Source organism: Lepidochelys kempii, chromosome 1 (assembly GCF_965140265.1).
Source record: "Lepidochelys kempii isolate rLepKem1 chromosome 1, rLepKem1.hap2, whole genome shotgun sequence".
NCBI classification, from domain to species: domain Eukaryota; kingdom Metazoa; phylum Chordata; order Testudines; family Cheloniidae; genus Lepidochelys; species Lepidochelys kempii.
This window is the reverse complement of record NC_133256.1, coordinates 118,182,783-118,199,199: the sequence shown is the minus strand read 5'-3', so window position 1 is coordinate 118,199,199 and position 16,417 is coordinate 118,182,783. Positions and strand designations below refer to the sequence as shown.

The window sequence follows — 16,417 nt, the reverse complement described above, 5'->3', positions numbered from 1 at the left end:
TCTGCAGGTGGTCAGACTAGACGATCATAATGGTCCCTTCATAATTTATGAAACTATGCTGCAGCAACTGAGCAAAAACAGTAGTAAACATTTACTAAGCACAATGCATCATATGATTGCAATTCAGGGCTGAAAACTAATACTGATATTCTTTCCCTTTAAATTGTTATTTGGGTCAGCTTCTATATAAAACATGTTTCAGAGTAGCAGCTGTGTTAGTCTGTATCCACAAAAAGAAAAGGAGGACTTGGGGCACTTTAGAGACGAACGAATTTATTTGAGCATAAGCTTTCCTGAGCTACAGCTCACTTCATCGGATGCAACTGATGCATCCGATGAAGTGAGCTGAAGCTCAGGAAAGCTTATGCTCCAATAAATTTGTTCGTCTCTAAGGTGCCCCAAGTCCTCCTGTTCTTTTTATATAAAACATGTTGTTTTAATTGCTGCAGTCAACTACCATTTTGTGCTCACTGCATGCCTTTCACTCCCCAAACAAAGGAAACATGCCACAGCTGTTTTAATGTAACATACTCCATAATATTGTAAATTTACTGAAACCCCACAGTGGGCACGTCCCACCTAATGAAAAACCCGAGAAGTGATCAGGGTGGGAGCGGAGCTTGACAGGAGCTCTCTGTGCTCTTCCAGTTTTTTTCTGAGCCACCCATGCATGCCTCACTCTTATCCTTCCCCATCATGGGAAAAGAAGCGTGCAGCAAGGTCCCCAGTACGCAAACCCTGGATTCTGCAAAATAGGTAACAATGTGAAATGTTAAAGGAAAAACATACATGCAAGTAATGTAAAACTTTGTGACCACCCATCACTACTGTAACAGAGATTTTCTGAATGGGGCCACAGAAATCACAACAGTTTTATGTTCAATGTAGTTAAGAGTGTGCTACAGAGTGTATGGGACTTATGCTTTCATACTTTGTGGATCTACAAATGTACAGAACACAGTTTATGCATTAGTTCAATGGGTACTGGCTTTATAATCCCAAAGGCAAGAAAGATAAATTATTCAACCCAAAGCACTGCCTGTAGTTTTAAGCTGTCACACTCAAATGTATTCTAGACTACTGTGTACAAACAGGTACAATGATTCAAGGATTTTTCTCACAGAAATTTTTTTGAGAGAGCTAAATAAGCGCTTACCACTGCAGAGATTAGTAAAATGACTCAAAGCTACAGCTTTAATAAAGGGTTAGCTATATTCAAACTGAAGCATTGACAAAACGGAATCAGTACAAAAATATACATACAGTTCTTTATTAAACAACTGTAAACACTTCACTGTAAAAATCCATAAAACTTTATAAACAAACATTTTGCAAATAGATTCTATACTACAATAAAAGAATTTTAACACAGTTATTTACATGCAATACTGACAAATTTGGCACTTTTTGAAAAGAAATGTACAAAACACTTTTTTGTTTAAAAAGAAATTGAAAATTATAAAAACTCAGAGCCTTACTATCATGCACTTTGCAAATACCTCACAAGCACTTATGGCACAGCTAGCAGAGAGCTCCAGGCTCCCACCAAGCTCTTTATTACAAGTTAAGTTCAGATAACTTTTAATGTGCTTCCATAAGTTTGTTGTAAAACCACCTGAACATTGTCAAGAATGAAGTCAAATGCCATATTCCAAACGGATTCCACAGACTGCTGCATTAACCTGGGGGGGGGGGGGGGGAGGGGGTGAAAAAAAGGAAGCCATGCTTAGAACAATAGAACAGTCATCCTTCCCAGGTCGATGTGTATTACAGTACAGGATGCTTTGGGAAGAATTTGTTTCCAATATCCAAAGTGAAAAAAAACCCACTAGAAATGAATCACAGCAGCGCAATATAAACAGTGTTTGGATTAGTTTTTAGTAAAACAACACACTAAAAATTATGATAAAGATTATTAAGAATTAAGAATTAATAATTATGCCAGAATTATGCCTCTACAACCTTAATTTGGCCCCTTTATGCATATGCATTACAATATATTCTTTAATTATATGATTGCTGAATTAAAGTTGCACAAACAACCTTAATTCTGGCATTTCCTAACTTTGGAGTTTACTACCTTAATAATGTTCTCCTAATGTAGTTTTTGTGTGTGTAATTTGCTGTGTTTTAAAAAAAGCAAAACCAACCAAGCCAACCCCCCCCGAAATTCCATGATGTGGCATCATACTGACATACCCCTGGGGCTCACCAACAGCAGTGAAACTTTTAGATTCATATAGACCTCTGCCACTGAGCTAACTGGATACCTGATGAGAGTGGCAGGTTGCTATCCTTTATGAGGCCCAGCAAGGAGAATGAGAGACCCTGCTAATGGGTTTCACAAATATTTGCTGAGACAGAGGAACGGTGACACTGATTCAGGGATCTTGTGTTCCATTCCAAACTCTAGGGGGGAGTGTACACTCTAATGGACATAGACTCTTCTGCCCATTTACCCCACACTTGACACCTTATGCACCATCCCTTCCAACCTGCCTCTATCCCGTCACTGACTCCTCGTCCCATTCCATTCTCCTCACCTAGTTAGTCCCAATCTCCACTCCCCAAGTTTCTGACCCAGTCTCCTTGCCCAGTAAGTCCCAGTCCCTCCCACTTCCCCGCTCAGCCAATTCCAGTTCCCTCCCCCACCTCCTGATCTCTCCCGCACTGAGCCTCCAGACTCCTGCCCCCCTCACCATTATGCATCCTAGTCTCCATCCCCAGCCTTCTCATTCAATCTCACTATCCTCATCTCCCTCTGCTCCTTGGCCCAGTGTTATTTGCTCAGTCAGTCTCAGTTCTCTCACTGTGCCCCAGCTCGTCAGATTTGTCTTCCTCCCGTCCACCTCCTTCAACCTGCCCCACCGGTTTCCAGCTCCAGCTTCCTCATTCAAGCTTCTTTGCTGCCATCCAGTCTTCTCACCCATTCCCCTCCTCAGCCCGAACTTCCCTGCCCAGCCAGTCGCAGCGCCCCATGCTTGCTTCCAGTCCCAGTCTCCACTCCCCATCTGTCTCAAACCCTCCAAACCCTCCCCTGCAATGCCAGACGTCAGTCTCTTATCCCCTCTGCATCTGAATCAGATGGCTTCCTCCTCCCTTCTGCCAACAGGGGGTCACTGAATGCCCAGAAGAGACAGTCTCAATGCTCTCAGTTCCAGTGCCCACTCTGGCCCAAAGCAGCCATTATGGAGAAAGTCCAGTTTTGGAGAGTCCCTAGTCTGGAGAGGGCTTACTCAGTTGCTCTGTGGGGCGACTCATGCACATTTTGATCACACACAGGAGCTGTAAGAGGCCCAAGCATGCTCAGTGAGGACGGAAGCCCCAGAGAACTTAGTTAAGCTCTAGCAAGTCTCTACTGAGCACCTGTGAACTCTGCTTTTTCAAAGGTTTATAAACTTGTCCTTATTTGGGCAGATTTTCACTAGAGCTTAAAAAAAAGTTGCCAGAATATTTTCAACACCGAAGAAAAACTTATTTTCCCCTAGCCTTGTTCTTGGAAACAGATGAACTGTTTTGGCTGAAATTTTCCAAAAAAATTCAGCCAGGGGCAGAATGGAAAATTTCAGCCTGAATGGTAAGTCTGTCGAAGTTATAAGCAACTGAAAACAGAGGTGCCACTAGTCCAGTCTATAATCAGTACAATCTTAGGTAATGCTCAGGCTGTTCTGAAGTTCAGAGGACTATATTTCTCCAAATATAAAGAACTTCCCAGCAACTTTTACAAATGTCAGTATTTTTACCATTAGGATTACAACATACAGATAAACAGGTTAACTGGTGACTCTCTCACAACCTTACCCCCAATAATGAAGGAATTTAAATGATAAATTTTTGGATTTTGACACTTCCCTCACACCAAGACATTTGGGCTGCATCTGTCTTCCTACAAGAATGCAATTCAGACATTTACACAGAGCTCTGGCATGTTACATTGGGTGCTTGGCTGGAGGCTGAAACATCAGTGCAAGGGCAGAAGAGGCATGTCCAAACCTAGAGATCCATGGACTTGTACCAGCTGCCTCTCTAGTATTTAAAATCCAGGAAGAAAGGTGTAAACAAAGGTTAGGACCCAGAAAACTGTCCAAAAATCAAACAGTGAGATTCTGTGCTGCATCTGTAAGAGGCGCTGCAAACAACTCAGAGCCTGGAGGAGGGAGCAGCCCCTACGTGACTAAAACTTTCTGATTCTGGGCTGCTACAGGGGTCAGAGTGACTTTCAGTGTAAACTTGGACAGCCCTGGAAGGCTGCCTAAATTACAGGTTGTATGTGGGCAAGCTGCGACTCTATCCCACACTTTCCCCACTCCCTGTCTTGCTCTGGTATACTCCCTATGCCAGGATTTGCGAAGAAGTCCTTTAGGACATCCTGACGCTGTCTTCCTCAGCTCCTCTGCAGATTAAGAATCAGGGCTCTTTATGTTGTTGTCTCCTTTACCTGGTGTACAGGGGCCAGAATGGGGGTGATAATGTCACCAGCTGTTTTTCCTTAAAAACTTAATGGGATTTTATGCCAGTTTAGTTCAGAATCTTACATAAAATACCCATCTGCTCTGTTAATTTCACAGTATGACTAATTATTTCTTATTAGTTTACAAAGGCCCAATGACATACAATAATGCATAGGCATAACTGAATAATATTTTGCATTTCTTTATGCCTATCTGATGATATCAACCCTGTGAAGTAGGTACTATTTCAATTTACAGGTGGAAAAGTTGAGGCACAATTAAGTGACTTGCTCAAATCACAGAGTTAATCAGTTGGAAATCCACTTCAGGTGACTCACAAGCAGTTCAATCCAGAGGTGGTTTAGAGTTCACCTGAAAAAAGATTCAAGGACATCAAATCTGAATCTGGCATTATCTCTAGAATGTTGAGATATGGCATAATGAGGTGCAAAGGCATGTACTGATGACCAAACTTGCAGCTCTGTGTAGGCACTTGAGCTAGAAAAAGCTGCAGAAGCCACCTGCAGTCTCGTCGACTGTGATACCACTCGGCTTAGTGGAGACACATTGGCAATGTCATGGCATAAACATATGCATCAGGAAATGCATGGCGAGATTTTGAATCGAGACTAGAAGATTCTTCATCCTGTCCGTAACGGTCATGAACAGTTTTGAGGATGACTTGAATGGTTTAGTCCTGTCCAAGTAAAAATAGAAGATTCTCTCTGCACATACAACGTATGGCATCTCACTTTATCCTTATGAGCATCAGGCTTGGGAAAGAAAGTTTGTAAGTATATTGCCTGATTGATGTGGAAAATGAGACACTTTAGTCAGAAATTTTGGATGTGATTGTAAGTATACTTTGTACTTATAAAAGACTGTATAAGGTGGGACAGTTACCAGGTCTCGCAATTCTCCCACTCTCCTCACAGAGATAATCACCACTAAAAAGGCTACTTTCATCAAAAGATGAAGCAATGAACAGGTAACCAGCAGTTCAAAGTGGGGACTCACAAACCTTGTTAACATCAGATTTAATCTTCAAGGGGGACAGGTTCCTTTACTTAGGGATATAACCTGTCCAGATCTTTCAAGAACCTGAGTGACATCAGATTGGAGAAAACTGAGTGATGAGCAACTAGAGGGTAGAAAGCAGAAACAGCCGCTAGCTGAACCCTGATGGAACTAATGGAAAGTCCTTGCTGTTTCAAGTGGAATAAATAATCCAGAACTTGTTGCATAGACGCCTGGATCAGTGAAACACCTTTGTGCTGAGACCATAAGAAGAACCATTTCCACTTCAACAGGTATGGGTACCTAGCATAAGGTTTTCTGCTATTCATGAGGATGTTTTGTAAATCCTTTGAACAGACCTCCTCCTCAGATGTTAACCATGGAGCATTCAGGCAGTAAGATGAAGAGCATCCAGGCTAGGATGAAGGAGATGTCCATGGTCCTGTGATTATGTATGGATATGTATTTCCCATACATATCCATACATAAAGGCTTGGGGGCGGGGGTCAGAGGTAAAGAAGGAGCTGAGGAATAGGGAAAATTGCTGGGGAGGAGCCTGGGTCTGAACTTGGAGGGCTGTTGGGTGTGGGTGGGAGAAGTATGGAACAGGGTTTTTGGGGGTGAAGGTGGGGCGGGAGGGGGAACTGTTAGGGAGCCTCTCCCATGCAGACCCTGGCTGATCACTAGCCTCTCTGTCAGGCACATTTGCCCCTGTCCCCATGTATCCCTATACCCTCCTCTGTCCCCATGTGGCCCTGTACCCCCACTCAGCCACCCCTCTCCCACCATACGTCTCTGCACCCTCCTGCTCCTGTGTTCCTGCACCCCCACTGCCATTCAGCCCCCGCCTCAGTCTGTCCCCTCCACTAGCCCTTCTGAAACGTATGTGATCCCCACAGAAACCCATGTACCCCACGCTGTCCATCCCCCCATAGCCTGTGCATCCTGACCTGGCCCAACAGGCAGGGCACTGTGAGGAACGCAGTCTCTTCACTTCCCTATCAGCAGCTGGGGCTGCTCCCACCTGGAAGCAGATGCTCTCTGTTCTGGTGCCACAGTAGCCCCTGGTGGGTGAAGGGCAAAAAGCGTAACTGCAGCACTGCTCCAGCAGAATGTATTTTCTGCAGAGAAAAAAAAATTCTGTACGGGACATGAATTCTGTACATGTGCAGCGGCACAGAATTCCCCCAGGAGAAAGCACTGTTCATAAGCACTCGTAAATTCTTTCCCCAATGTTGGTGAGGAAAGCCTGACAAGCTAGATGCATGGATCTCAACTCTCTCACATTTTTGTGGAGAGCTAAATCTTGGACAGACCAGAAAGCTTGAGTCATGGATTTCCCAGGTGAACCTAGAGAAGCATCTGTACTCAGAGTCAATGTGGGTTGTGGGGGGACAAAGGGAACTCCCTCACATATGTTGGCTGGGTTCATTCGCCAGTCCAAAATGGCTAGGACTCCTGTGGGCTCTTGAACTAGCATGTCCAGTGGGTGACAAATCAGAAGGTACATCAAGCTCACCCACATCTAAAACTTCCTGAGATGAAGTCTGGCATGCCAAACCACACATGTACATGAGGCCTGAGACAGATCCTTACAGTCATAGTGGGATGGACATTTAAGTCTAAGAAAATGGCTAACAGTCTGAAATCTGGTTTTTGTGGGAAGAAAACCCCGACTGCTGTAGAGTCCAGGACCACTAATATCTTCTGATCGGGGGAAGTGCTGACTTGTCCTTGTTGATTGGCTGCCCCAGAACTCTAAAGGACTAGATCATTGCAACACTGAATTTTACTTGGCTCTTGGACTGACCTCCCACCAACCAATTGTCCAGGTATGGAAATATTTGTACTCCTGTTTTCCTTAGGAATGCAGCCACAACCACATGCATTTTGTAAATACTTGCAGGGTCATGGACAGACTGAAAAGTAGGACTATAAACGGATAATGGGAGTCACTGACCATAAATCTTAGGAATTTTTCTGTGGCTTTGAGGATAGAAACACGAATCCTTCAAGTCGAGGGCAGTGTACCACCTGCCAGGATCCAGGGAATAGATTAGAAAGGCTCCGACGATCATGCGAAATTTTATTTTCTTTACATATTTGTTCAGCTCTCACAGGTCTAGTAAGGGCCTAAGACCTCATTTTGCCTTTGGAATTAGAGAGTAGCATGAATAAAACCCTTTCCCTCTGTATAAAGTAGGAATCTCTTCTACAGTTCCCAACGTGAGACTGGACCTCCAGAAGGAGGACCACTTTGTGAGAGTGGTCCCTGAAGACGGACTGGGAAGGGAGGGGAGGAAGGGTAGAAACACAACCTTCAGTTTATCCCAGTTCCACAGTGCTTAGGACCCACTACTCTATGGTAATATGGGTCCAAGCACATAGGAAGTGGAATAGCCTGTCAGAAAAAAACAGGGATAGGAGAAGCTGGCATAAGGCAAACTGGTAAGCTATCCTCAACAGGGCAGTCAAACAGACTGCTTGGTATATCCAGGCTGTCTCTAGATGAGCTCACTGTAGACAAAAAGTGATGAGGGGGTGGTCTTATATGACTCTTCCCTTTCCTCCTGGACTGGTCAAGTAGCCTAAATATAAAGGGCTGGTAACAGTGAAATGACTCAGGGCAGAATTGCTTTTTTCGTGTGGAGTGGAGTATAAAACCTCAAAAGACTTCAATGTAGCTCTGGAGTTCTTCAGACTGTGGAACTTATGAACATTCTTGGGAAAAGAGGGTCGGTATCTCAAAAGGGAGATCTTGCATATTCTGCTGGACCTCCTGTGGAAGACCTGATGATTGAAGCCACAAACATCTCTGCTCAGTCCTTTTGGCTGTTGGTGGCAGAGAAGATGGTTTTTGCCAACAAACCCTTCTGAGCTCTAGAATGACCTCATTTATAGGCAGAGCAACTCAGGAGGGCCTGGCTGAACACCAAAATTCCTCCAATCATAGAATATCAGGGTTGGAAGGGACCTCAGGAGGTCATCTAGTCCAATCCCCTGCTCAAAGCAAGACCAATCCCCAACTAAATCATCCCAGCCAGGGCTTTGACAAGCATGACCTTAAAAACCTTAAAGGAAGGAGATTCCACCACCTCTGTAGGTAACACATTCCATTGCTTCACCACTCTCCTAGTGAAAAAGTTTTTCCTAATATTCAACCTAAACCTCCCGCACTGCAACTTGAGACTATTACTCCTTGTTCTGTCATCTGGTACCACTGAGAACAGTCTAGATCCATCCTCTTTGGAACCCCCTTTCAGGTAGTTGAAAGTAGCTATCAAATCCCCCAGTCTTCTCTTCTGCAGACTAAATAATCCCAGTTCCCTCAGCCTCTCCTCATAAGTCATGTGTTCCAGCCAGCTAATTATTATTGTTGCCCTCCGCTGGACCCTTTCCAATTTTTCCACATCCTTCTTGTAGTGTAGGGACCAAAACTGGACACAGTACTCCAGATGAGGCCTCACCAATGTCAAATAGAGGGGAATGATCACGTCACTCGATCTGCTGGCAATGCCCCTACTTATACAGCCCAAAATGCCATTAGCCTTCTTGGTAACAAGGGCACACTGTTGACTCATATCCAGCTTCTCATCCACTGTAACCCCTAGGTCCTTTTCTGCAGAACTGCTGCCTAGCCACTCAGTCCCTAGTCTGTAGCAGTGCATGGGATTCTTCCGTCCTAAGTGCAGGACTCTGCACTTGTCCCTGTTGAACCTCATCACATTTCTTTTGGCCCAACCCTTTAATTTGTCTAGGTCCCTCTGTATCCTATCCCTACCCTCCAGCGTATCTACCATTCCTCCCAGTTTAGTGTCATCTGCAAACTTGCTGAAGGTGAAATCCACACCATCCTCTAGATCATTAATGAAGATATTGAACAAAACTGGCCCAAGGACCAACCCTTGGGCTCTCCGCTTGATACGGGCTGCCAACTAGACACGGAGCCATTGATCACTACCCCTTGAGCCCGACGATCTAGCCAGCTTTCTATCCACCTTATAGTTCATTCTTCCAGCCCATACTTCTTTAATTTGCTGGCAATCTGTGAGAGCTCTCCTGAACTACCTCCACTGTGTGTCCAGGGAGGAAGACACCCTCTTCAACAAGTCTTGATAGGACCTTATACAACCTGATGAAGTGAGGATACACCAGATATCACCACCTCATCAGGTGATGAGGAGGAGGAATACAAAGCAAGCTGCAGTGAAGCTTTCTGGAACTCCTCCAACGGAGGTCTTGCTGAGGCAGTTTACTCTTGCTCGGCACCCAACTTGGCACCCAGGGTAACTTCATGAGCCTCCTCATGTGAACTACCCCGGAATCTACTTGGAGATCTGGAGGAAGAAGGGTTTGCAGGGAGGATCTGGGTGTGGAAGGAAATCTCCACAGATTCCAATACGGCCACTGATAGGGCACTGGACCAAGGATCCATGTCCCTTGACGAACATGGAACCTCTGCTAGAAAACATTTTGATGACGGAGAGCAATGCCTCCTATCTCGAGATAGACACACATTAGCCAACTTCCAATTCTGAAAATGAGCCTGAGTCACCCAACCAGGTGCAGAAGAGCACTGGCAAGATTCCAGAGATGACAGTATTGAGATAAGCATACTGGGCTCACCTCAAAATAGCACTGGACAACAGTGTGCAGAAGGATCTAAAGCAGTCAACGGTATTGAAAGCTGACCTATATCTACAAGTAAGTACAATGCAGTCTATGGGGTTATTGGTACTGGACAAGATGTCTCCTATACTACTGGAGAGGCCAGTACCAAGAGACACAGGAGATCTCGTGCTGCCGTATATGCCTCCAATGTCATCAACATGGAGGGGTTCTCCTTATGCTGCTGCTGTTGCATTGAAGAGGTTGGTATTACAGCATCAGTCAATCGCAATGACACAGACACCAGTGCTGATGATCCCAATTTAGATGCTACTGGCACAGGTGAGTACCTCCTCTCCAGCACTCTACTCTACTTCCCAGCTTGTTTACTGGTTGACTGTGCCGGGGACCTTGATCTCTTGGAGGATGAGTCCTTTGCAGCACTATGCCAATGTTTTTTTCTCCGTACCAGGGAAGGAGAGCTGTGCCAAGACTCTGCAACGTGCAGAAGGGCATTTCTGACAGAAGTAGATATGCTTGGTAAGGCTCTAATGATAGATGCAGGGCAGCCTTTACTAGAAGGCGACAGAGCTTCACTGCCCTAAACTTTTTGGGGCTTAAGTCCCTGAAGATCTTGCACCTGTCCCAGACATGACCCTTGTCAAGGGACTTTAAACTCTGAGAAGGATGGTCACTCACCAACATGGATTTCCTGCAGTCAGTGCAAGGCTTAAAGCTCGGAGACAGAGGCATTTCCTGGTACCAGACATCAGCATCCAGAAGAATCAGGAAGCAACAGTTCACCAAAGTACAAAACAACTAAGAAATGTAACATACACTAACCTAACTATGAATGAGTACCAAACTATATATAAGAGTACCAAACTATATACATTGAAAAGGACAATACTTGTAGAAACAAGCTAATACAATGACTACAAAACAAGGGTGATAAGAAGGAACTGAGGAGGATTGTGGATGTCTCCGCCCTTTATACTAACAAGCAACAGCATGAGGCAGCAGAGGGCACATGTGGCACCCGACAGATACCACTAAGGGAAAAGTCTCGGACTCTGGTGCACTGGGCACGCACACCTCTGAAGTGGAACGGACATGTGCAATCACTCAGAAAGAAGTCCATCCTTTGTTCGAAAAGCATTCCGCTTTTTAGCTAATGCTACTGTCATAAATATAAAGGGAAGGGTAAACCCCTTTAAAATCCCTCCTGGCCAGAGGAAAAATCCTCTCACCTGTAAAGGGTTAAGAAGCTAAAGGTAACCTTGCTGGCACCTGACCAAAATGACCAATGAGGAGACAAGATACTTTCAAAAAGCTGGGAGGAGGGAGAGAAACAAAGGGTCTGTGTCTGTCTATATGCTGCTTTTGCTGGGGATAGAACAGGAATGGAGTCTTAGAACTTTTAGTAAGTAATCTAGCTAGATATGTGTTAGATTATGATTTCTTTAAATGGCTGAGAAAGGAACTGTGCTGAATAGAATGACTATTTCTGTCTGTGTGTCTTTTTTGTAACTTAAGGTTTTGCCTAGAGGGATTCTCTGTGTTTTGAATCTAATTACCCTGTAAGGTATCGACCATCCTGATCTTACAGAAGTGATTCCTTTACTTCTATTTCTATTAAAAGTCTTCTTGTAAGAAAACTGAATGCTTTTTCATTGTTCTCAGATCCAAGGGTTTGGGTCTGTGGTCCCCTATGCAAATTGGTGAGGATTTTTACCAAACCTTTCCCAGGAAGTGGGGTGCAAGGGTTGGGAGGATTTTGGGGGGAAAGACGTGTCCAAACTACGTTTCCCAGTAAACCCAGTTAGAGTTTGGTGGTGGCAGTGGATATTCCAAGGACATAGGATAAAATTAATTTGTACCCTGGGGAAGTTTTAACCTAAGCTGGTAAAAGTAAGCTTAGGAGGTTTTCATGCAGGTCCCCACATCTGTACCCTAGAGTTCGGAGTGGGGAAGGAACCTTGACAGCTACTATTAAGGTTGAGAATGAAATTAAGCTACCTTTTCATGTACTTGATGACCAGATCTAACTTTTCCAAATCCTTTTCTTCTATCAGATCAGTACAATACTTCACAACCTGTAGAATGTCTTCCTCCATGGGATCTGTAAGGAAAATATAGATACAGTAGGGAACTTTTCTTCAAGTATACTTGGAATCAAAGAAATTCTGCAGTGACTAATATTTCAGAGTCTGATCTTGCAGCCCTTGCATTTCCACATCTCCCACTGAAGTCATCTGAAGTTTTGCATATGCAAGGACTGCATGATCTTGAGAAATCTGGACAGCAGACTTGGTTTTTTCCTGCAAGAACAAGTGACAGCAAAGCTATTAAAAGAAAGGGAACAGACATATGCATTTATAATGGAATAGCTGTTTCAAAACTTTGGTAATGAAGGCAGTGATGTCCTGCAACATCAGAGAGACCAAAAAAACTGCAGTTCTAATTTTTCAGGACATCAAGGAGGCAATAATTGTCTCAAATTATGTTAAAGTACAATGCTGCCTTCAGGTTTTAACGATTGTTTTATACTTTTGTTCTTCTGTAATTTTATAAAAGAATTTTAATATATCTATTAAAAAACCTTTCAGTTCACCTTTCTGATAAAAATGCTTTCTATAGAAGATGGTTTCACTTCTGTTACTTTTAACTTTGGTAGCTGCAACATGTTGGACAGAAAGAAGACTAGCTACAGTAATTTAGCTTGTACTAAGGCATGAACAAGATATAGGACAGAAAAGGGTAGCTTTTAGAAATGTTATAAAAAGAGATGCAATAAAGTTTGGCAAAAGCATAGATGTGAGAAAGAATGAAAGTATCATAGAATCATATAACTGAAAGGGACCTCGAGAGGTCATCTAGTCCAGTCCCCTGAACTTGTGGCAAGACTAAGTATTATGACTATTCCTGAGAGGTGTTTGTCTAACTTGCTCTTAAAAATCTCCAATGATAGAGATTCCACAACCTCCCTAGGCAAATTTATTCCAGTGCTTAACCACCCTGACAGCCCAGAAGTTTTTCCTAATGTCCAACCTAAACTTCCCTTGCTGCAATTTAAGCCCATTGCTTCTTGTCCTACCCTCAGAGGTTAAGAAAAACCATTTTTCTTCCTCCTCCTTGTAACAATCTTTTACATACTTGAAAACTTATCATGTCCCATCTCAGTCTTCTCTTTTCCAGGATAAACAAACCCAATTTTCCCTCATAGGCCATGTTTTCCAGACCTTTAATCATTTTTGTTGCTCTTCTTTGGACCTTCTGCCATTTGTCCACATCCTTCCTGAAATGTGGCACCCAGAACTGTACTCCAGTTGAGGCCTAATCAGCGCAGAACAGAGTGGAAGAATTACTTCTCATCTCCTGCTTACAACACTCCTGCTACTACATCCCAGAATGATGTTCGCTTTTTTTTGCAATAGTGTTACACTGCTGACCTGTATTTGGCTTGTGATCCACTATGACCCCCAGATCCCTTTCCGCACTACTCCTTCCTAGGCGGTCACTTCTTATTTTGTGTGTGCGCAACTAATTGTTCCTTCCTAAATGGACTACTTTGCATTTGTCCTTACTGAATTCATCCTATTTACTTCAGACCATTTCTCCAGTTTGTCCAGATCATTTTGAATTTTAATCCTATCCTCCAAAGCACTTGCAGCCCCTCCCAGCTTGGTATTGTCCGCAAACTTTATAAGTATATTCTGTATGCCATTTTCTAAGTACTCCAATTATCCCAAGGTTGTGAGGAAGAGAGAGATCAGGACGACTGGAAAAGAAACCAGCAAGAGAAGCAGGAGTACACAGAAGATATGGTATAAAAAATTCAGTTTTTCCCATTTGGTTTTCCTTGTGATGTATGCAGAATCACCACGGGTATAATATTTGAAAATCAAATGATCTGAATTACAATTTACCTGAAATAGTCGTAATCCATTCTTTGAGCAAGGTCTTTACATCACTGAATTCAACAGCTCCAGCTAGATTTGGTACCCGTGATGTAATTGAGCCAGACTGTGCTGTCTGCAAAGCTGATGGGCCTGAAGTATTTGAGGTTGATGGAACTGGTTCCACCTATTCAGAAAAAAAATAATTGATATTGTTCATATGCTTCAATGTTTGTCAGACTGATTTTCAAATTTGTAACACCTATGTTTTCTGAGAAAAATACTGAAAAACAAGTCTTAATACTTTGAAAAACAAATACAAGAGGCAAGAAAAGCAGCGCAAGTCCTATTTAGTACATTAAGCAGCTACAATAACAACTGTGATTAAAGACTGATTCTAAGGAACAGTCATTAAAATAAAAAGATAATTTACTGAAAACTTTTAGTTTTGTTAAAATTACCTGAGATTTACCAGTGGCTGTACCTTCCTGATTTAAGAAACCATCTATTAGCTTCTGTGGGCTTCTGGAAGAAGCCACCATGTTTTTTGCAGGGCTATCCAAGAGTTTGTTTTTCAAAGGACTTTGAATCTTTTTCACTGGACTGATTTGATTTTTTTTCCTGTTTTTTTTCTTAGTTTTCACGGTTGCTTGCTTCAACTGTAATAAAGGATTCTTTGATACTGAAAAAGCAGGAATAATTAGTGGCCATTAACTTTCTAGTATTTTTTTCACTGAAAGCAAGAATCATAACACTTATGTGAAATCTAAGACCAATCATCCAATTTATCATAGACAAGACCCATTGTTTTTGGTTTTTACCAAAAAAATCCCCAGGTTTTACGAAAGTTATGATTTGTTTTTTCCTGATTTTCACCCTAACTTTGAACGACTCAAGTACATGAAAATAGTAATATTAAGACATCCTCTACATTACATGTAGTAGAGGTGGTAGTGGTTTTGAGTTCAATTTAATTCACATTAAATTTTGTTTGTTACAGTATCTTGGGGCTCCGATAGTGCCACTAGGCAGTACTGAACCTATGTATTAAGCAGCTAAACACAGTTCATTAAATGAACCACAGCATTAAATTGCTTTTACCTTCACTATCCTTACTTTTCCCTATTTGTTTCTTTTTTCTGTCCTCCCATTTCTCCAATATTAACCCCGATATTTACCCAGAAAACTGTGAATTTAATTTTTTGCACTGATTTTCACCCATTTTAAATTTTTTATAATGAATACAGATTAATTCCGGGAAATTATAAACAAAATAAAACACAAAAATGAAGAGCTTTATTCTTAGACAAGATAACTTATTTGTATCTGTCATTCCAGTCACTGACAATGTTTCAACAAAACTTTTTAAAGGATATTTTAATTAAGTTAGTGCATGGGGATGACACCCAGCTTAATATTCTTTTTAACAGCAAACATTCTAGTTCCTGAATGAGAATAACCTGTTGAACCTAAATCCAGTCAACACTATAGCAGTTTTAGTCAGGCACACTGCTTCACTATTCTCAAAGCCGCATGCAACCTAGAGAACTCGTGAACACTTATAATGCCCACCAGCTAGAAACAGCAGCAAAAAACTTCTTCCACCTTTGACTAGCCAACAAATTATACCCCATCCCATTAGATTCAAACCTATCTACAATGACCCATGAATTGTGAACTCCAAGTCTGATTATTATAATGTACTGTGTAATTTGGAATGAAACCAAAGACACACACAAAATTCCAACTGGAGCAAAATGCAGCAGACCAACCAATGGTCACCAACAGGGCGACAGAAGAACATCGCTCTGATGCTTTGGTCACTTTACTTGATCCCCACAGAATATTGGATCAATTTTAAGGTGATGGGGGGTGTAATCCAGACCCTACTGAAAGTCAATGGCAAAACTGCTATTGACTTTAATGGGGACAGAATTTCACCCCAGTCCAGATGATTTTACGTGAGATTTGAGCAAAGCATACCACAAGAAAAGGGAAGCGGACAAAAGAAGGGAAGGTGTCCAATCTCTAAATGAAAAGCTGGGAAAGGCATTTTTCAAAATTGAACTTCTAGATCCTTGTCTTTACTCTCAAATTCTAACTGGAAATGTATACACACGCATGTCTCATGGAAGAAATTGTATAAAACCCAAAACATTTGGTGGCATATGCCACAGAAGCAATGGAAATACTAAGTATTTTGTAGCAGTTTTCATCAGCAGATCTCAAAATGCCTTTTAAACCCATTAACCTCGTTTTAGAGAAGGGGGAAATGTGGGACAGAGAGCTGAAGTGACTTGTCCAAAATCATCCAGCAGGCCAGAGGCAGAGTCAGGGACAGAAGCTAGGTCTCCTGAGTCCAAGTCAGTGCTCTATCCACTAATAGGCACTGAACTGAACATTCAGCTTAAACTAAACAGTGAGTTCTATCTTCAAGTCATG

At 42.5% G+C, this 16,417-nt stretch overlaps 1 protein-coding gene across 17 annotated transcripts in view; it reads right to left on the bottom strand.

Annotated features, from left to right (window-relative positions):
* Nucleotides 1–1,249: 1,249 nt before the first annotated feature.
* The window catches only part of REV1 (REV1 DNA directed polymerase), a 95,686-nt gene continuing 80,518 nt past the window's right edge, over nt 1,250–16,417 (bottom strand). For 14 of the 17 annotated variants that reach the window (XM_073352192.1, XM_073352182.1, XM_073352203.1 and 11 more), the window contains 4 exons: nt 14,437–14,657; nt 14,006–14,162; nt 12,096–12,198; nt 1,250–1,682 (listed from right to left, as the gene is read on the bottom strand). In XM_073352192.1, coding sequence (XP_073208293.1) covers nt 1,571–1,682; nt 12,096–12,198; nt 14,006–14,162; nt 14,437–14,657 — 593 coding nt within the window. In that variant the 3' untranslated portion in view covers nt 1,250–1,570. The other 3 variants (XM_073352164.1, XR_012159864.1, XM_073352216.1) reach the window with 3 other exon arrangements.